General features: G+C 36.0%; 1 protein-coding gene and 1 non-coding gene across 8 annotated transcripts in view; both read right to left on the reverse strand.

Moving 5' to 3' along the window:
* The window catches only part of AHI1 (Abelson helper integration site 1), a 183,668-nt gene that overhangs the window by 17,942 nt on the left and 147,535 nt on the right, over positions 1–18,191 (reverse strand). For all 7 annotated transcript variants that reach the window (XM_045544418.1, XM_045544414.1, XM_045544417.1 and 4 more), the window contains one exon: positions 7,219–7,277. In XM_045544418.1, the coding sequence (XP_045400374.1) occupies positions 7,219–7,277 (59 nt within the window). Of the gene's footprint in view, positions 1–7,218; positions 7,278–18,191 lie in introns of those variants that run through there.
* LOC123633685 lies at positions 13,223–13,327 on the reverse strand. The gene has a single exon (XR_006733709.1). It is a non-coding gene; the product is annotated as a U6 spliceosomal RNA (small nuclear RNA).

The following is an 18,191-nucleotide window of genomic DNA, read 5'->3' on the forward strand; positions in this document are numbered from 1 at the left end:
ATTGTGGTATTTAAAACTCTAGAAAGTAAGATGAAGCAGATCAATGATTATCAGGGGTTAGGGAAGGGAAGAATTAGCAGGGAAAAATTACAAAAGAGCATCAGAAATCTTTTGGGGAGATGGAAATGTTAATTACCTTCATTGTGATGATGGTTCATGGGTATATACCTATGTCAAAACTTAAACTATAGGCTGGGCGCGGTGGCTCACGCCTGTAATCCTAGCACTCTGGGAGGCTGTGGCGGGCAGATGGCTTGAGGTCAGGAGTTTGAGACCAGCCTGAGCAAGAGCGATACCCCATCTCTACTAAAAAAAAAATAGAAAGAAATTAACTGGACAACTAAAAATATATAGAAAAAATTAGCCAGGCATGGTAGCGCATGCCTGTAGTCCCAGCTACTCGGGTGGCTGAGGCAGAAGGATCGCTTGAGCCCAGGAGTTTGAGGTTGCTGTGAGCTAGGCTGACGCCACGGCACTCTAGCCTGGGCAATGGAGTGAGACTCTGTCTCAAAACAAACAAACAAAAAAAACCCTTAAACTATATACTTTAAACATGTGCAGTTTATTTTATATCAAGTATATCTCACTAAAAGTATTAGAAATATATATACACACACACACACACACACACACACACACACACAAAAATCTGACCTCTTCTCACTAATTCTGTTGCTTCCCCTCTTTTTCAAGTCACCATCAAATCTCACCTGGCTGACTGCAATATTATCTTAATTGGTCTCTCTGATTCCACCCTTGCCCAGTAATGTCTATTCTTATCTCAAAAGTCAGAATGATCCTGTTAAATTGTTGAGCCACTCCCTCTGTTTAATGGCTCCCTAAAAGCCAACAAAACTCTTACAATGGTTTACAAAGGTTTACAAAGGTCTTGTTACTTTCTCTGATCTTGTTACTCTCTCCCACTTGCCTTACTGTTTTTGAGAAACTAGGTATGCTCCTGTAGCAGGGCCTCTGCACTTGCTCTCTGCATATTCACATTATTCATTTCCCTGCCTCCTTCCACGCTTCTCAGTGATGCTTCCTCTGAGTTCCTATTTAAAATGGGAACCTTCACAACTCCTTCTCCTGTTCCCTACCTGTGCTTTTCTCCATAGCATGGCACACATCTGACATAATTAGATGTTTTACTTGTAAGTAAATAAAATGTTAGCTCCTTATGGCAAGGATTTTCATCTGTTTACTGTTGCACCCCCAGTGCCTAGAATATTGTGTGTGACATGGCAACCGCTCAGCACCTCTATATTTAACAAATGACTATGCACTGTGTCTGTCTTCCTTCCACACTGAGCACTTTTACAAAATACACACTGTGTATTATATGTCACTGCATATCAGTGCCTAACATAGCACCTAGTACAGACAGCAGATGATCAACATTTCCCCAGCCGGACTGATGCTCATAAATGAAGCACTGTCACTCATCTTGAAGGCCTGCTCCTGATCTCTCCTCTTTATAGCAGTAGCATCAAGGTCTAGGACAAGACTAAATTCTTGATACAGACAGAAGATATTTGCTCAGGCTCATGTAAAATGCTGGGCAGATACAGCAAGACATATCTCCTAGCCCCACCTTCCAATCATCTGCTGGTCCCCAAACTCTCTAACACTGAATTCTTCTAGAGTCACAATCTCTATCCTGTTTTTCTCCCTACTACAAATTCCCAACCCAAACCACCAGTCAGTCAGTCTCCTGCCATTCTATTCCCTCTCTTCACTGCCGTATGCTCCTTCAGTCTGAAAGACCTGCTTCTTTCCCACACCACATCCAAATGACCTCCACGTGTCAAAGCCCAACTGAAGCCTTACCTCCTCCTAGAGGCCTTCTCTAGCTACACATGCATACTCCTGCCTTCTCATTCTGCTCTCTTCTGTAATTATAATTTGCACCATAAATACCATTTTGCACCTAAACATATAATTTTTTGCCTTCTAAATGCTCATTCTATTTTCTGATCTGACCTGTAATGCTTCTTTGATATCTTAACACACCTAGCTCAGTACTGAGAACACTGTGATGTCCCAAACACAACAATGGATGGTTTTGATTTCAGAAATTGGAGGCACGCGGAGGGTCAGAAAAAGGCTGCAAAATGGATAACCAAAGTAAGAACTAGAAGAAAAGTTGCAAGTAACAGGATATTTTAGGAGAAAAAGGTGGACTGTAAACTACCTCCTCATGAAGAGAAGGAGAAATGAAGGAGGCTAGAACAGGATTATTATAAACATGGGAAAACAGATAGTGGAGGAGTAAGATACTTGGAATTGACACATACGGCTGTACTATATAAAGAAGAGATTTCATTCATTTCACATTTGAATGTTTGTATACAAAAGACTTCAATATGATTGACCATCTGAATTAGCCATTCTCTGTCCAAAGCTGTTAATGAAATAAAGGACATTATGTTAAAAAAAAGCCCAACAAAATTCAATATAGAATATATTATTTAGGTTATTAAGTATGTAACACCCAATTTCCTTAAGTACTAAGTTTGACAGCTGATATCTCTGACATTTCACTTTGACACTCCTTGGTTTTTTTTTTTTTTAATTGTGAAGGTACATCCTCATTCTTTCAAATGGACGTTTTGGCTTGTGATTATCTTTCAAGTTTTTTTTAGAGAAATTTTTGTGAAACCATGGATAAGTCAAAAATTTATGTTAGTTTTGAATATGAGTTTTGTTGTGGAACCAACGCAGTGCAGATAGCTCAAAATATCAATGAAGTGTTTGGGAAGGATGTGGCTAATGAATGCACAGTATGTCAATGGTTTGAGAAGTTCCACTCGCGGTGATTTTAATCTTGAAAATGAGCCATGTGGGTGACCTGAGACCAAGGCGGATAATGATGAGCTGACAGCTGTAGTGGAAGCAAATCCATCTCAAAGTACACGTGAATTAGCAGCAAGGTTTGATGTTACTATTCCAACAATATTGGACACTTGAAACAAATGGGCAAGGTAAAGAAGCTGGATAGATGGGTACCGCATGGATTAAATGAGCATCAGAAGACAAATTGTCTCAAAGCTTGCCTTTCTTTGCCGTCACAACATAAAGGCAAACCATTCCTATACCATATTGTTATGTGTGATGAAAAATGGATTCTTTTTGACAATTGCAAGTGTTTGGCACAATGCTTGAATAAAGATGAAGTGCGGAAACACAGTCTAAAACCGAATATTCACCAAAAAAATCTAATGGTGTCTGTTTGGTGGTCCAGAGCTGGTATCATCTACTACAGCTTCATGAAACCTGGTCAATCAATTACAGCAGATGTTTTCTACAACCAATTGGGTGAAATGATGAGGAGGCTTGCAATTAAGCAGCCAAGATTGGTCAAAAGAGACAGGCCAATCCTCTTGCAAGACAACACTTAACCACATGTTGCACAAACAATGCTGCTCAAAGTACAGCAGCTGGACTTGGAAACTCTCTGTCATCCACTATATTCACCAGACCTTGCACCAACTGACTACCACTTCTTCCAGGTTTTGGACCACTTCTTGCAAGGAAAAATATTCAACTGTCAATAAGCTGTGGAGAATGCCTTTTCCAATTTCATCGCCACTCACTCTCCAGGCTTCTTCGCTGCTGGCACAAGCAAGCTACTGTTAAGTTGGCAAAACTGTCGACAGTTGAGGTGCATAGTTTGACTGATTGCACTGCTTCTTGTTTGAGATATAATAAACTAAACTTTTGATTTGAAATCACACATTTCATATTTAATGACCTGAACAGTAACTAGGGAACACTACTGCCACTTGTTAAGGATTGTAACATATTTATAGAAGTTTCATTACAAACTCTGACTTGGGCAGCAGATAATAAATGAAGAACATCCTGGGGGCATGAGGTACAAAGGTGAAAGTTAAAGACTTTCAGAAAATATCTTTGTTAAATTAACAAGAAGGTGTTTCTTCTTGCTATCTTAAAAAGAGAATGTAGCTTTACTATCAATAAAATGTGTTTAAATTGTTTGCACAAAGTGATGGACAATTTCTCAAAAAAAAAAAAAAAGAATAAATGACAAGAAATTCAAGTGGAAAGTGGTAGGAGGCAGTCAATGTGGTTCATCTACATATTTTGGCCAATCAATAACTAATGTTATTGGCCAGGTGCGGTGGCTCATGCCTGTAATCCTAGCACTCTGGGAGGCCAAGGCGGGAGGATCGCTTGAGGGCAGAAGTTCAAGACCAGCCTGAGCAAGAGCGAGACCCCGTCTCTACTAAAAAATAGAAACAAATTAGCCAGACAACTAAAAATATATAGAAAAATTTAGCCAGGCATAGTGTCGCATGCCTTTTAGTCCCAGCTACTCTCGCCTGGGCAACAGAGCCAGACTCTGTCTCAAAAAAAAAAAAGAAATAAACAAACAAAAAAACTAATGTTACAAACTGAAAGGCACGGCTATAAAGGAACAAAAAATTAGCCTCTGTCCATTTACTTGGGTACAATCAATTCATTTAGGTAAGTTAAAGAAATGAATTCTATTAAAGGACAGCAACTGTTAAAAAGAAATGACTTCTCTGTACACATTGGGCTATACTGTTTCCACCATTAACCTGCCTACAGTTTTCAAGTCAGGAGAAATCTATTTGAATTCATCCATACTTCCATGAAATTTTAAGTATGGGGAAAGCCCCAAAGGCTTTAGATGAACTTGGGCAATTAGACATATCTGAACTTCTCATGAAAATTTTTTTAGAAGAATCTCAAGTGCTCTATGTTCAAAAAGAGAAGCTGAGATGTTTGTGAGACTTTACCAAACTTTAATCTGGAGGGCATGGCATGGATCTCAGTATCACCTGAAAACAGGTATCCAATATAGTTAGAGTGAGGTGTGTGTAAAAGACATTTTTTCATTTGTATAATATTAAGTAAAAAGTTCTAAAAATTTTTATAAAACACATTCAAAGACACCAAGAGTATGTTCCATAATGTATTCAATATGGTCATTTTCTTGGTTGTTGAAATAGTATGTTCCCATTCTTTCAGTCTATCTTTTATACGTGAAATCTGCTGTTGAGTATAAGCCCCTTAGGATCAGTGACTGTATTATCTACTATTATGTAAAATTTTAATCATTCAGAGATTGGAACTAAAAATGCATTTGGCAGATAAAACAAAAACTAAAATCTGAAAGACCCAGGATATGTGTTTGTACCATAATGCCAGGCTGAGGGAAAGCATGGAAAGAATAGTAGACTGGAATCAGAGGACCTGTGTTCTGGTACTGGGTCTGCCATGTACCACCTGTAGTGATTGGAGACAAGCCACAGCATTTCAGATCTTATTTCTCCAGTTGTAAAAAAGGGGTAAGAATACTGGTCTGCTTCTCTCCCAGGGATTCTTAAAAAATCACATATGATAATATATGAGTGAATGTGTCCTGAAGCTATACAGGGCTATATATTGTTATATGATTATGAATGGATGTTACCTCTCAAAAAGCAAGAAAACTTAAAATGATACCTTACCAAGAAGCCTGTGAACAGTGAATCTAGTTAAAAAAGAAATAAACAAAAAAAGCCAGTAATCGAGCAATCAGGAGACCTAGGTCTTGTCTATGTGCTGACATAACTGTGCCCAGTGAAATTTGCACAAGGCCTTTCCCTTTAGTTTTCTCAACTAAAAAACAGAGGGATTACAGAAAGAATGTCTAAGGTATCTTCTAGTTCATGATTCTGTGACTCTTTTAAAGTCCATTTAAAAATTATATTTTTCAGCTAGGCGCAGTGGCTCATGCCTGTAATCCCAGCACTTGAGGCCAGGAGTTTGAGACCAGCCTGGGCAACACAGCGAGATCTTGTTTCTACAAAAAATAAAAATAAAAATAAAAAATTAGCCAGGCATGGTGGCGTGCACCTGTAGTCCTAGCTACTTGGGAGGCTACTCGGGAGGCTGAACAGGAGGATGGCTTGAGCCCAGGAGTTCTAGGTTGCAGTGAGCTATGACTGTACCACTGTACTTCAGCCTGGGAAACAAAGTGAGACCCTGTCTCTTAAAAAAAAAATTATATTTGTCTTTCATCTGTAGAATAAAATATTGTCTAATGAAATACTACATAGTTTTATTAGCTAATTCTTGCAAAGTACTGTCATCTGAATCAGAATTTTTGAACTGAAAGAGATATAATATCCTTCAAAATGTCAAAGCATATAGGAGGGTTAACTTGAACAAATATTGTCCTGAAGGAAACTCAGCAGGGATTGTCTGTGTGCGAGGGTGTGTAAGCCTGCACCCATATGTATACGAGAGAGTGGTGGGATAGGAGGGCACAATATCTAAGCTGTTCAAGGTTGTTACACTCATGTTATATCTTGTTAGCTATGTAGTGTGAATATGAAGTTTGCATTTAATATTAGGCCCAAGAGAGAATATGAAATGATAAAAATTGAGAAATATTTTGGGAAGGTTTTTGTTGTAAATTTTTTTGAGGTAAGAATAATGTTGTATTTATGTATTAAGTGACACAGAAAGTACTAAATAAAAATATAAAAACTATCCAGAGAGCTTTTAAAATAAATACCTTAAAATAAATGACTCAAATATTAGGCTTTTATAGAAAATATACAATGATAATGCTCTGGGTATTAGCTTTTTTTCTTTAATGCTTCAAAATAGGCATTCATAATTTTATTTTTAGTATATTATTCACTTGTTTTCAGTTAATGTTATTTCAAAATGTTACTCAAACAAAAATAAATACAAATATAAAATAGGTCCTCTAAAGTTAAGTGATATTATTTTATTCAATATTATTGCCTATAACTCTGTAATAATATATATTCTCAAAGTCCAACTATTAAAATATTCTTAGTTTAAACTAGCTAAACTCTTAAAAATCAGTTACATGAAATTTAACTTACAGTATGATAGATAATACGTTATGAAAAAGTGAAATGGAGAAATTGTCCTTACTTAAAAGAAAGCACCTAACTTGCATAAGGATCTTATTGGGGGCAATGACAATCTCCTCAAACTGGATTATGATGATGGTTTCACAACTCAGGAAATTTATCAAAAATGTTAAATTATATGCTTAAAATGTATGAATTTTATAATTTATAGATTATGCATCAATAAAGTTGTAAAAACAATTGCATAGGATAAAAATGCAAAGTAAAAAAACAAAACAAAACAAAACAAAATATCATCCAACTCTTTATCGCTGCAAATTATTGAGAAGTTGCTTACCGTGTCATAGACTCTAAGCCCCATCTGAAATCCTGGGACCTGTCGTTATGGACTGACTGCTGTGGAAGAAGAAGAAAAACAAGGAGTAAGTCAAACATGAGAGAAGACAACACAGTCAGATTCACATGCTGTAAGCCCACCAACTTCCTGAATGAGGAGAGAATATGCCTTTTCAGAACAAGAATGTCTGCGCTTGTCCTGAACATGAATAGCTATCAGCATAACATATTCACTCCTATGGAAAACCAAGGAAGTAGTTCTCCAGATAGTTTAAGCACTCTTTATAAATAAAATCAGCTCTCAGGTGGCAAGAAAAAGTCAGGTGTGAATCAGTTTAAATTAATCTCCTAATATTATGTAGAATATTGCTTAAGCTTTAAATTTACCTTTCAACACTGCATCTTTCTTTTATAATCTTTTTAGCATACTCTATATTTTCATAGTAATACTCATTAAAATATATGTTAGATTTTGAATTTGAAAGCTCTTTAAATCTTCTACAAAATGTGTTCAGTATATCTTGTTTTATTAATGGCACCTTTGTGAGGAAAAACACATTAATAAGCACTTTCAGTGGTACCAAATTATACTCTGTGTTGGATGCTTCCCCTAGAATTTGAAACATTAACTCTAAATGAAAGTATACTGTGGGAGATTGAGTTTGATGTGACACAGTATTTTATAAATCAATGCAATGTTGCTATAAAACAGACTGCAAATTTTTTTTTAGAGAGAATTACATGTTATAATAAGGATTCATTTAACATTCACAAAGAAAATGTAAATTTTAAAGTTTTGAATTATATACAAATGCAAGAGATACACCGTATCTTCCTAATTATTTTTTCCCCTTAATTATTTAAATTTTTAAAAATCCAGGAACAAATAACCAAAATAAAATGAAAGAAAAGGAGCACACCCTTTTCTTTCAGTCTTGAGTAACTACTGCTTTCCCAGAGTTATCTCTACTGAAGCTTGTTTTGCTTTTTTAGATTTCCTCCTTCATAATCAGATTTCTACAAGATCATTCTTCAGCAAGTTTGGCACTGAGTATCTTTAAACAAATATTACTTTTCTTTTACAGATTTCAAGAGGACATTATACTTTCCTGGACCATAATTATGTGATTATTACTGCTAACTGTACAGCTTTAAATCAAGCATATAATACAAATAAGAATTAAAGAATGAGGAGACTTAGTGGTGAAAGGTGGGTGTTGTAGTAAGTGACCCAGTTTGGTAGAACAACAAAAGAACCAGTGACATCTTGATTTTTCTCTACCAGTGAAGTTGATAGGAGTCAGTTAAAATGTGTTTGGGGAAAAGAGCACATACACATGGAAAATTTCAAATTCAAGGACTAATTCGGACTGCCCTCACCCAATAGAGCAACAAACAAAGAAAATCATTAAAACCTTACTCAGAAAGCATCAACCATAATGGAATTTCTCCAGTTTCTTGCAGACTTATGAAATATTAATAAATTCTCAACACAGCAATCAAATTAATGATAAGATGGTTTATTCTTTACAAGGTCTAAGTATTATTTCTATCTCTTTGTCCATGGCAAGACTGGCATCTTACCATAAATATATGTTTATGTATGAGACTTGATAAAACTACTGGATTTTTTTTAAAAAAGAACTCAATATAACAGCTCTAATCAGAAATTCTCATCAATTTGAACCTGTTCCAGAGGTTGAGGGGAGAGAAGTTATACTGGATTATATATCACTGTTAAGCCAATGTTACTTTTAATTATTTGCTGTGATCCTGACAAACGAGTAACAACATATTGCCATGTGCAGGTTTTACCAATCCTGCTTGTAATAATCTGTTCATGTGAAATGCATGCTATGATGTCTTCAGAAAGTTTGTTTCAAGTAGGTTAAACATTGTCCCTGCTGTCTTTCCTACTGTATCAGTGTGTTACTGTAACTGGCATACCCAACTCCTTTTTTATGATGCAGATGTGGCTTAGTCTGTGTTCAAATCCTATGACTCCCAAGTTAGTAGGGGACCCACATTATAAAGTTTTAACACTTATTTGAAAAGGACACTTACTTAACTAGGATCAATATTTCACTTCTAAACACCTTTACTCACTCATTCCTTGGTCTCAGCAGCAGCACGCCATATGGGTAGTTACTCATGGAGGCAGAAGGAGGGGGAAGAAGGAGGTGTTTCTGTGAGCTGTTTTGTTTTATTTTATTTTTAAACAAAAAAGCCCTGAAGGCTGCTGTGCAATCAGCCCATAAACAACCCCCACCATCAATAAGGCCAAGGAGTATGACTGCCCTTCTTTCCCTCCTTTCCACACACACCTCTCAGACAGTTGTTCTGTGACTTCGTTTCCTCTTCCTGGATACCCTTGATTTGGAGAGGAGAGGATGAAGAGAGGAAGATGAACAAAGCGAAGATGATGAATGAAAGGACCAGAATCTAGAGACTACTGCTCCCCAACCCTCACAACTTCTTAGTGATGCTTTTAAATTTAGATGCAATGAGACTTAAACATGAAAGGAATGATTAATGAAATGATTTTAAATGTTTCCACTGATTACTTGGAAATTTCCGAAGAAGAAAACAGCTAATAGCTTTGTAAAAGAGAAATGGGACATGCAAACAACTCAACCAAATATTTTTCTAAACTTGAAGAAGAATGAATATAAAATTAGGTAAATGTTCAATCAATATATGTTGTAGCTAGCACACCATCTTTAAATAAGGCAAATTTATGATAAGGTATAGCTCTATTTTTACATGCTGTTTATATACCTCATGATAGAGCTACCTTTTCCATATAATTAATATCTATCTATAGTTGTTTATATCTACTTTGTAGGAATTTTTTAAAAAAGGAAGTAACAGAGGAAAAGAAATAAAAACTAGGGTTGGTGGTTAAATTCTCATCTCTGTTATCTCATTAACTCTATGTGGCCTGAGTGAGTAAGCCACTTAACCTCTCTTGGGATCTTTTTTTTTTAACTTGAAAATGGATAGGGGGTCAGAATAAAAGCATAAACTATCACAGCACCATTCTCTTATTTTACAGATGAGGAAATGGAGGCCCAGAGTTATCAAGGTTACAGAAGTAGCCTGAAGGTTATACTAGTGTTTTTCAAACTGATTTCACAGCAAAACTATTTTTCAATACGATATTGTTTGAAAGCCTCATACATAAACAGGTGAAAGTAGAATTACTCTGGGTGAATCTAGGTTTAGATGGCCTAGCATCCCCTGCCTCTGTGGCTCTACTCCCCAGGGCCCTGAGGAATAGGGCTCTATAGGTATCAGTTTACACTGGGCTAGACAAGCTCTAGACAAGACTAGACAGATTTCCTCCATTGTTAAAATTATGTTTCTGGGAGCACAATTTTATGATTTGAAATATTCCAATAAGTTTGGAGTTGCTTCTTTGATTTTAGAATTTATTATTGATAATGTATTTGATTTATTTGATGCTAAATCCACCAATTATAATGCTCTTCCTTAAGGAAAAATAAATTCCCCTGCATTAAGATGCAGTTTCGAGAAGCACATTATAAGAAAAAGTAAAGACTGTCTTGATCATGATTTGTAATTTTGGATGCTAATTGTGCCAATTAAAAACAACAACAACAACAAATACTTAAGGAGCACCACTCTAAGAGCAAGGTATTATGTTATTTGCTCTGGGGATACAAAGCTGAGTGAGCAGAAGCCCCTGTCCTCCAAGAGCTTAGCATCTAATAAGGAAAAGGTATGCATACAACAAACAAGGAGAGTATAGACAAATATGGAGCCAACTAAGATTTCTGCTCTGGTAAGTTATATAACTTGATTTCTATTTTAGGAAAGTACTTCCAGCAGGTGGGTAAATGGTGCAATGAAGACTGGAGAATGGGAGAAGGGAGACTGCTATAGGCAGAGATCAGAAGGCTGTACCAGGCAGTGGCGTTATACGGCAATATCCTTCCTAAGGTCTTTCCCCTCAGTTCACTCTTTAAAAAACTTGGCATTCCTTAAGGCCCTGCCTTCCACCCTTTGTTATTATCATTCTTTATATTCCTCTATTCCCATGGACTAAACCAGCACATATATGCTAATCATATCCAACTCAATACCCTGAACCCAGATTCCAAGTTTTCTTCAAAATGACTTGGCAGTTGCTGGTTTTCAGCAAAGCTAGTTTAAACACAGCAGTTTTTTCCGAAAACAGACTTGGATCCATAAATTTTCATTATAACTACACCTTTCAGATCTGAGTTTTCAGCAAATCTCCTATGAGTCTCAAAGATGCCTGCAAGATACCTGCAAGATACCTGCAACTGGCTGCTGCACAAGTGCTGCAGACTTTATATGTCTCAAATTGAAGTTCTTTCTATATTCTTGTACACTGAGATCTTTACATTAGAAACTTAGATTTCTTCTTTTCCTTCATATGGATTTAGTTACCAAATCCTAGCTCCTCATTATTTTTGGTTTGGATTATTACAACAGCCTCTACTGGTCTTATTTATTTCAGTACTGTTTTTCCTAGTCTTTTCTGAGCTTCTAAAATTTGCTTTTGAAACAACCAATTTGATTAGATCATCTCCCTACTTTAAATCCTTTGATGGTTCCCTATTACCTTCAGGATAAACCTAGCTCCTTAACATGCCAGAAAAGGGACCTTCTCAATCCTGTCCACTTGTTCAGGTTTAGCTTTTTCTGCTTTCAACCTTGCATCCTAAGCTCCAGTCATGATCCAACATTTCTGGCCATGTTAGGCTTTTGCACATGCTGTGTCAAATGCATCCTCCTGCCTACTCAGTTCCCTGGAAAAACAAATTCATCTCCTTCTCATCATATGGCATCATAGTTTCCCTTCACTGTCCTTTTACTACTTACATAATATAAAGTTTTGGTTTTACAACACTGCCATATAATGGAAAAGCACTTCTTTCTTTGATACCTGAAAACAGCTGTAGGAGGAGGATAATTACAGAAATGTAGAGAAAGTAGGGATGAAAATGTGAGAGAATTCATGTTAAATGGCTTCTCTTCAAGAGTGCAGGAGATACAGTCAACTTGGAGTAAGAGGTTAGCAACTTGAGATATGTAGCCATCATTTTTTGACCTGGTACTGTCAAAGAATGGGGTAGTGAGTCAACTGGGGGGAACATAAAAGAAGACCAAGACTGTGGGCCTCACTGAGGCAGGTAATCACACACCTGACACATAGAGTCAATATAATGTAATTTTTTAAAGCAATGATTAAATGCCAGGGTAGAAGTGATAAAAATGGACAACTGGTTCACCCATAGGCCTGGGGTTTGGTGAGACATGTGGCACACTACAAGTGCTATTGGTGCATTTGGCATCAAACTGCTAAATAATGCTGGTTTATCTTCCAGTGGTTTAAGTCTCCTGGTTTGGGAAGAGTGAAAACTGATTGCAGATATCCAAGGAAGCAGGGAACACTAGAATGCCACTCCCTTTTTTAGACTTCCTGCAAACTGAAGGGTTATTTGGGTAATTTCAAATTCCTCTTTTGGGACTGATCTATTCCCTAATCTCCCACCACTAGGGAATAGTTCTTCCCAAATCATGTTACTTAGACCACCAGGAAATCCTCTGTGCTAAGATTACTGTAGTGTGTAAGAGGTGGCTGCCTAAATATAGCTACAGCAATGGGGAAGCAGTAATAGAAAAAGAGAAAAGATTCATTAAGTATAAAAAATCTCAAGTAAAAGTGATAAAAGCAAATCTATTCCAATATGTTGAAATAGATCTTTTATTGTATGCATGGTTTGTCTGGATAAAAGAGACAATTAAATAGGAAAAGGTTCTTCCCTTTTTATGTTACCTAAAGGAGAACCATGTTAAAATTAGAGACCATTATGTGACTGCTAAGTAATTATAAAAACATTGGCATACAGTTAATTTTCCATGGTTTATGCAAAGATTAGCTTACAGTTAATTTCTCAAAGGAAATAAACATATTCAATAGATATATAAATTTATTATTTTTTTATTTTTTTAAAAATATGGAATGCTTCATGAATTTGTGTGTCATCCTTGCACGGGGCCATGCTAATCTCTCTGTACCATTCCAATTTTAGTGTATGTGCTGCCAAAGTGAGCAGAAATGCATAAATTTAATTAAGAAACATATTATATATATTCATCACCTTAAGCCTCAGACAGCTGGATACATCTTTATGTGAAACTGTCGTTTTTAAGTAGGATAGTCTATAACTCCTACATCACTACTCATATACTTGTAGGTAATGGAATAATGAAAATAAAACTTCATTAACAGGATCTTAAGATAAAAAGAGTTGTAATTTAAGGAAAAAATACACTCATATCCACACACGCATACATACATTTTCTATTAAAATAGAGCAGTGGTTTTCAGCTAGGGAGTGTGGGAATATTTTGACTCCCAGGGGAAATTTGACAATGTCTGGAAGACATTTCTGATGGTCACAAGTTGGGGGAGGTGCTTTTGGCATCTAGTGGATAGAAGCCAAGGATGCTGCTAAACATCCTACAATGCATAACATATTCCCAACAACAAAGAATTATTCAGCCCCAAATGCTAGTACTGCTAATGTTGAGAAACGCTGAAGTAGAGTGGTTAACTAAACAAGAGGACCACAGAGGTGGGGTGACAGAGCACTTCTGAATAAAGGTCATGTTGCTTATCAAGTCAAAAGACAGGGTGACTGATAATAATCAATTCTGCCACTATCTAAAGGACAAATTATGACTAGGAATGATTGGTGGGAAGTTCTCCTAATAACATCTTTCACATTTTAGATCTGTCACAGATTTTTAGAGGGAAGTTACTGATATTTAGGTTAACCTTTAAAAACATCATCATGAAAAGCAAATATGTTATTCTATCCAACAACCCTTAAAGTCACTGTCAGACTCTAAGGGTTATTGTCAGAGAGTACTGAGCCAAGTGTAACATTGGTTTGACCCAGTGTAATATTATTTATTTTATAGTTTTATGTGTAGTCATCATCAAAGATTAAAATCTATACTTAACCTCAGATAAGTCTATCAATGGTTCTTAAAAAAGCACAAAATACCCACTGCACATGATACTCTTTGAGAGTATCAGTTTTATGACTATCCTTGATATTATACTGTTAGTTTTAATTCTTTTCATACAAAGGAAGAAAACTCCAAATATTCCTGAAATTTTAAAGTAAATCCAAGGATAAATTAATTTTTATTTAATATAATAAACCAGAGGTAAATCACTGTATTCTTTGATAAACAGAATTACTAAAGTAAAAAAAGATATAAATTGATATTATTCTTTACCAGTATGAAGGAGCTAATAATTGTGATCATATTTTCAATGATTTAGTGTATGTTAACTAAATTCTAGGTATTTAGACAATCTGTTTCATCATACCAAAAATTACCACTATTATAAATTTGTGTTGGACTTAACACAATAATAATATCATATTATTTCTATGGTTAAGAATAATTCAGATTCATTTCTGGTAAAAGGACCAGTAAATAGAAATCTTTTTGTTATACAAAGTGATTTTTGCAAATAGTGTTACATAGTATAATTATTAGATACTTTGAAGACTAAGAGAACACATGCACATTGAAGGTAATCTATTTATTGCCTACAGTTTTTCTGATTGAAAGGCTGACAAAATCATTAATGTCAAATTTGTTTTTTTTTTTTTTTTTTGTGTGTGTGTGTGTGTATGTTTGGCTGGAAGAGGAACTACCATGGAGTTATCTGATGCTTTTGGGTTCTCTGTTCTTGTTTTGAACTAGACAAAAACAGCTGTTCCTCAATATAACTAAAGGGTGCACATTGGTTTAGGAGCCAGTCCTTTTGAATTAAGCCAGCCTACTCCTATTGATTCTACATGCTTAGTAAAACACTGAGTGTTATTAAAACACTTCTCCTCATGTGAAGATTGGCTATAATGGATATTTTTATGATTATCTTAGAACAGCAAAACCAGTAATTATTATTCACTTAGTGGGTTTTTAGAGAAGGACATAAGCAAAAATAATGGTAATTTCTCCACATTTTCAGAAATAATCTAATATTTCTGTGCATAGTTATTACTATACATCTGGCACTTATATAAAAACATACTTGGTTGTGTCATGAAACACTTATAGAAGATAAATGGGACTTTCCTACTTGGGTTTTGTTTTTTAGAAATTAACAAAAAAGATAACCAAGCATTTTCAGAAATTAAAAAAAAAACCAGCATTCTGGGAATTAAAAAAAACCTGGATGTTTTAGTGCCTCAAAATGGTTAAAGAAAAATAGAATTGTGTCTGCACTAATAAGAAAATATGCTCAACACATATTGGTAAAAGACAAAGACAGAATATTAAGTATGATCTTAGTTTCATAAAAAGAGAGAACAAAGATGTTACATTTATATATGCAGAAAACATTTTAGAAGAAACTCAGAATGAACAAGAATATTGGCAGGGCAGAAGATATTTTTCATTTTACATTATTCTTTACTGATTGAATTTTTAAAACTATGAGCATATATTACTTTTATAGTAGAACAACTTCAAAGAATTAGAAAAAGGAAGTTGAACAATAACTTTCCTCCCCAAATAAATGAATCATACAGGTTAATGCTGAGGCTGGAAAAAATAAAAAGCCTGAAAAACACAAAAATCCAAAATACTAACAAAAAATAAACCCCAGTTTGTCAGTACTACCTTTTTTTTTTCCCCCAAAGCTTCTAAATTTCTTTCCTCCCTGATAGTAGCTCCAATATTCTCTTTTCTATTAGGTACAAATTTACAGCATACTTTGGTAAAAATGTTCTGGAATGAGCTTGAAGGAAAACATTCTCCCACTGCCACTGTCCTGTGGTATAAGTAGTCACTGATTTGTTTGGGGACTCTCTGGCCTACCAAGGAGAATAACTACCCTAGCCTTATCTCCTCCTCCTGTAGCAAGAGCCAGGAACAAATGCTGCCATTACCCACTAACATTTCAATGAACCAGATGAAATGCTGGAAGGTACACGGTACAATTAGTAACAGAGCAGGTGTGTTCCACTTGGAAGAACTTACAAGATGCAGCGGCTGCCAAGCTATTAAAAGGTATAATTTTACTTCTTTTTCTATAGTTTGAATAGAAATAATTTTAAAAAGGAAAGAAAACTATTGAGGTTTTTATTTAAAAGTATAGAGAGTACAATACTTACAGCTTCCACATGAAGAAGGGTACAATGAAACAAACATAAACAAGGATGTGAAAAACCAGTGTGACACAAAACTTGGCTAAGTGTGCAGGTTACAACTGCCTGTGTGTGTTGACTAGGTGGTGGAGGAAAAAGGGCACTAGCCTGAGAACATGGAGGCGTGCTCCTAATTGCCAGCATCATTTTAAATGAACCTCTTTTATTAATAACTTTCTGGATCTTGATTTCCTCTAAAATGAAGGAGCTGACTAGAGTCTTCAGGGATGATCTCTAAGGTCCTTTCTCTGTCACTAATTCTATAATTTCATGAACAGAGATGCCCTCCCCAACAATTCTAGTCACTTATCAGACACTTTTCATGTTCTTTAAAAAAAAAACCTATATGTGAAAATAAAAATAAGACTTGCACATGAAATTAAACATCTGATAGACTTTGTGGGAGGTTTATAAGGCAGGATCTTGATAAAATCAAACCATATATATTTTGATAAAGGAACTAAACTTAAGAAATACAACCAGCCAGGTGCTAAGGAAGCTGAGTTATACATTTCTCAAGGGTTGGCTGTTGGTTTCATGACTCAAGAGTGTACCCAAAGCATTTTAGTTACTCAAAGCAACATTACGTTTCTCAGGGACTTCTTTTTACATAAGCATAGATCATTATACTTTCCCTCATAGGGAGATGAAACACTGTCTAACTATACACATGGTACATTCCCAAGAGAAAAAAATATATGTAGGATTCTATTCTAACACATGGATTCAGATAAAGCAGATCAAATCATGTTCTTCAAAAAAAAAGAAATCCAAGCATGTTAGACTTTACAGCCTAATTTGAGTTCCATCTCTTCCATGAGAACTTTTTACTCCCCTGCTCAAATGGATTCTTATCCTCTGTAACTTCTTTGCATGTCTGTAAATTCCCTGGAATCTATTAGAGTTAGGGTTTGGGCATCAGTGGGATTAGCCTGAAGTAGATCTTAGGGGCCAAGATGGGTATGGGAAGAATTCGTCTGCTGGGAGATGAACATAAAGGTAGGCTTGAAGCATGGAGATCAGTCTATAAGGGCAAAAGCCATACAAAATTAAAAAACAAACTACAGCCTAAACTAAGACTGTGATGCATTGAGTCCATCTAAGTAGAGGAGCGGCACAGGCAGTGAGAACTGGGGAGTTTTGAAAGCAAGCAAGAGGTCCCTATCCATAAGAACACAGGTGCACCATGAAGAGGAAGGGACAATATCAACTGCACAGGTTGCCAGTAAGATACTAACAGAGTTCCTTATACCTCTTCTGATGGAGGCAGAATTAATTCAAGGGTACTGGACGGGAACATACTTAGAGGTAGGGGTTAGGTAACTTCAATTTCAAAGGTCAGCATGAGGCAGAGTCAGGGATACCAGTAAGTCAGTAAAAGTAAAGGATGTATCTTTCATGGCATCTCACAGTTTTGGATATACAGTAAGAATATTGTTAGCTGTCACAATGACTCCCTATGCCAATGTTATAAATGCTTTCATTGCATTAAAATGTCTTTAGGCTGTAAATTTAGGTTAGCATTGTTATGGATTGCATGCTTGTGTCCTCCCCCACTCTCCTGCCCCCAAATTCATACATTGAAATCCTAACTCTCAATGTGATGGTATCAGGAGGTATTCGGGAGGCGGTTAGGTCATGAGGGTGGAGCCCTCATGAATGGGATTAGTGCTTTTATAAGAAGAGACACAGGGAGCTCTCTGCTCTCTGCCCTGTGAGGATACAATGGAGCTGCAAACCAGGA

Source organism: Lemur catta, chromosome 2, assembly GCF_020740605.2.
Source record: "Lemur catta isolate mLemCat1 chromosome 2, mLemCat1.pri, whole genome shotgun sequence".
Lineage (NCBI taxonomy): Eukaryota > Metazoa > Chordata > Mammalia > Primates > Lemuridae > Lemur > Lemur catta.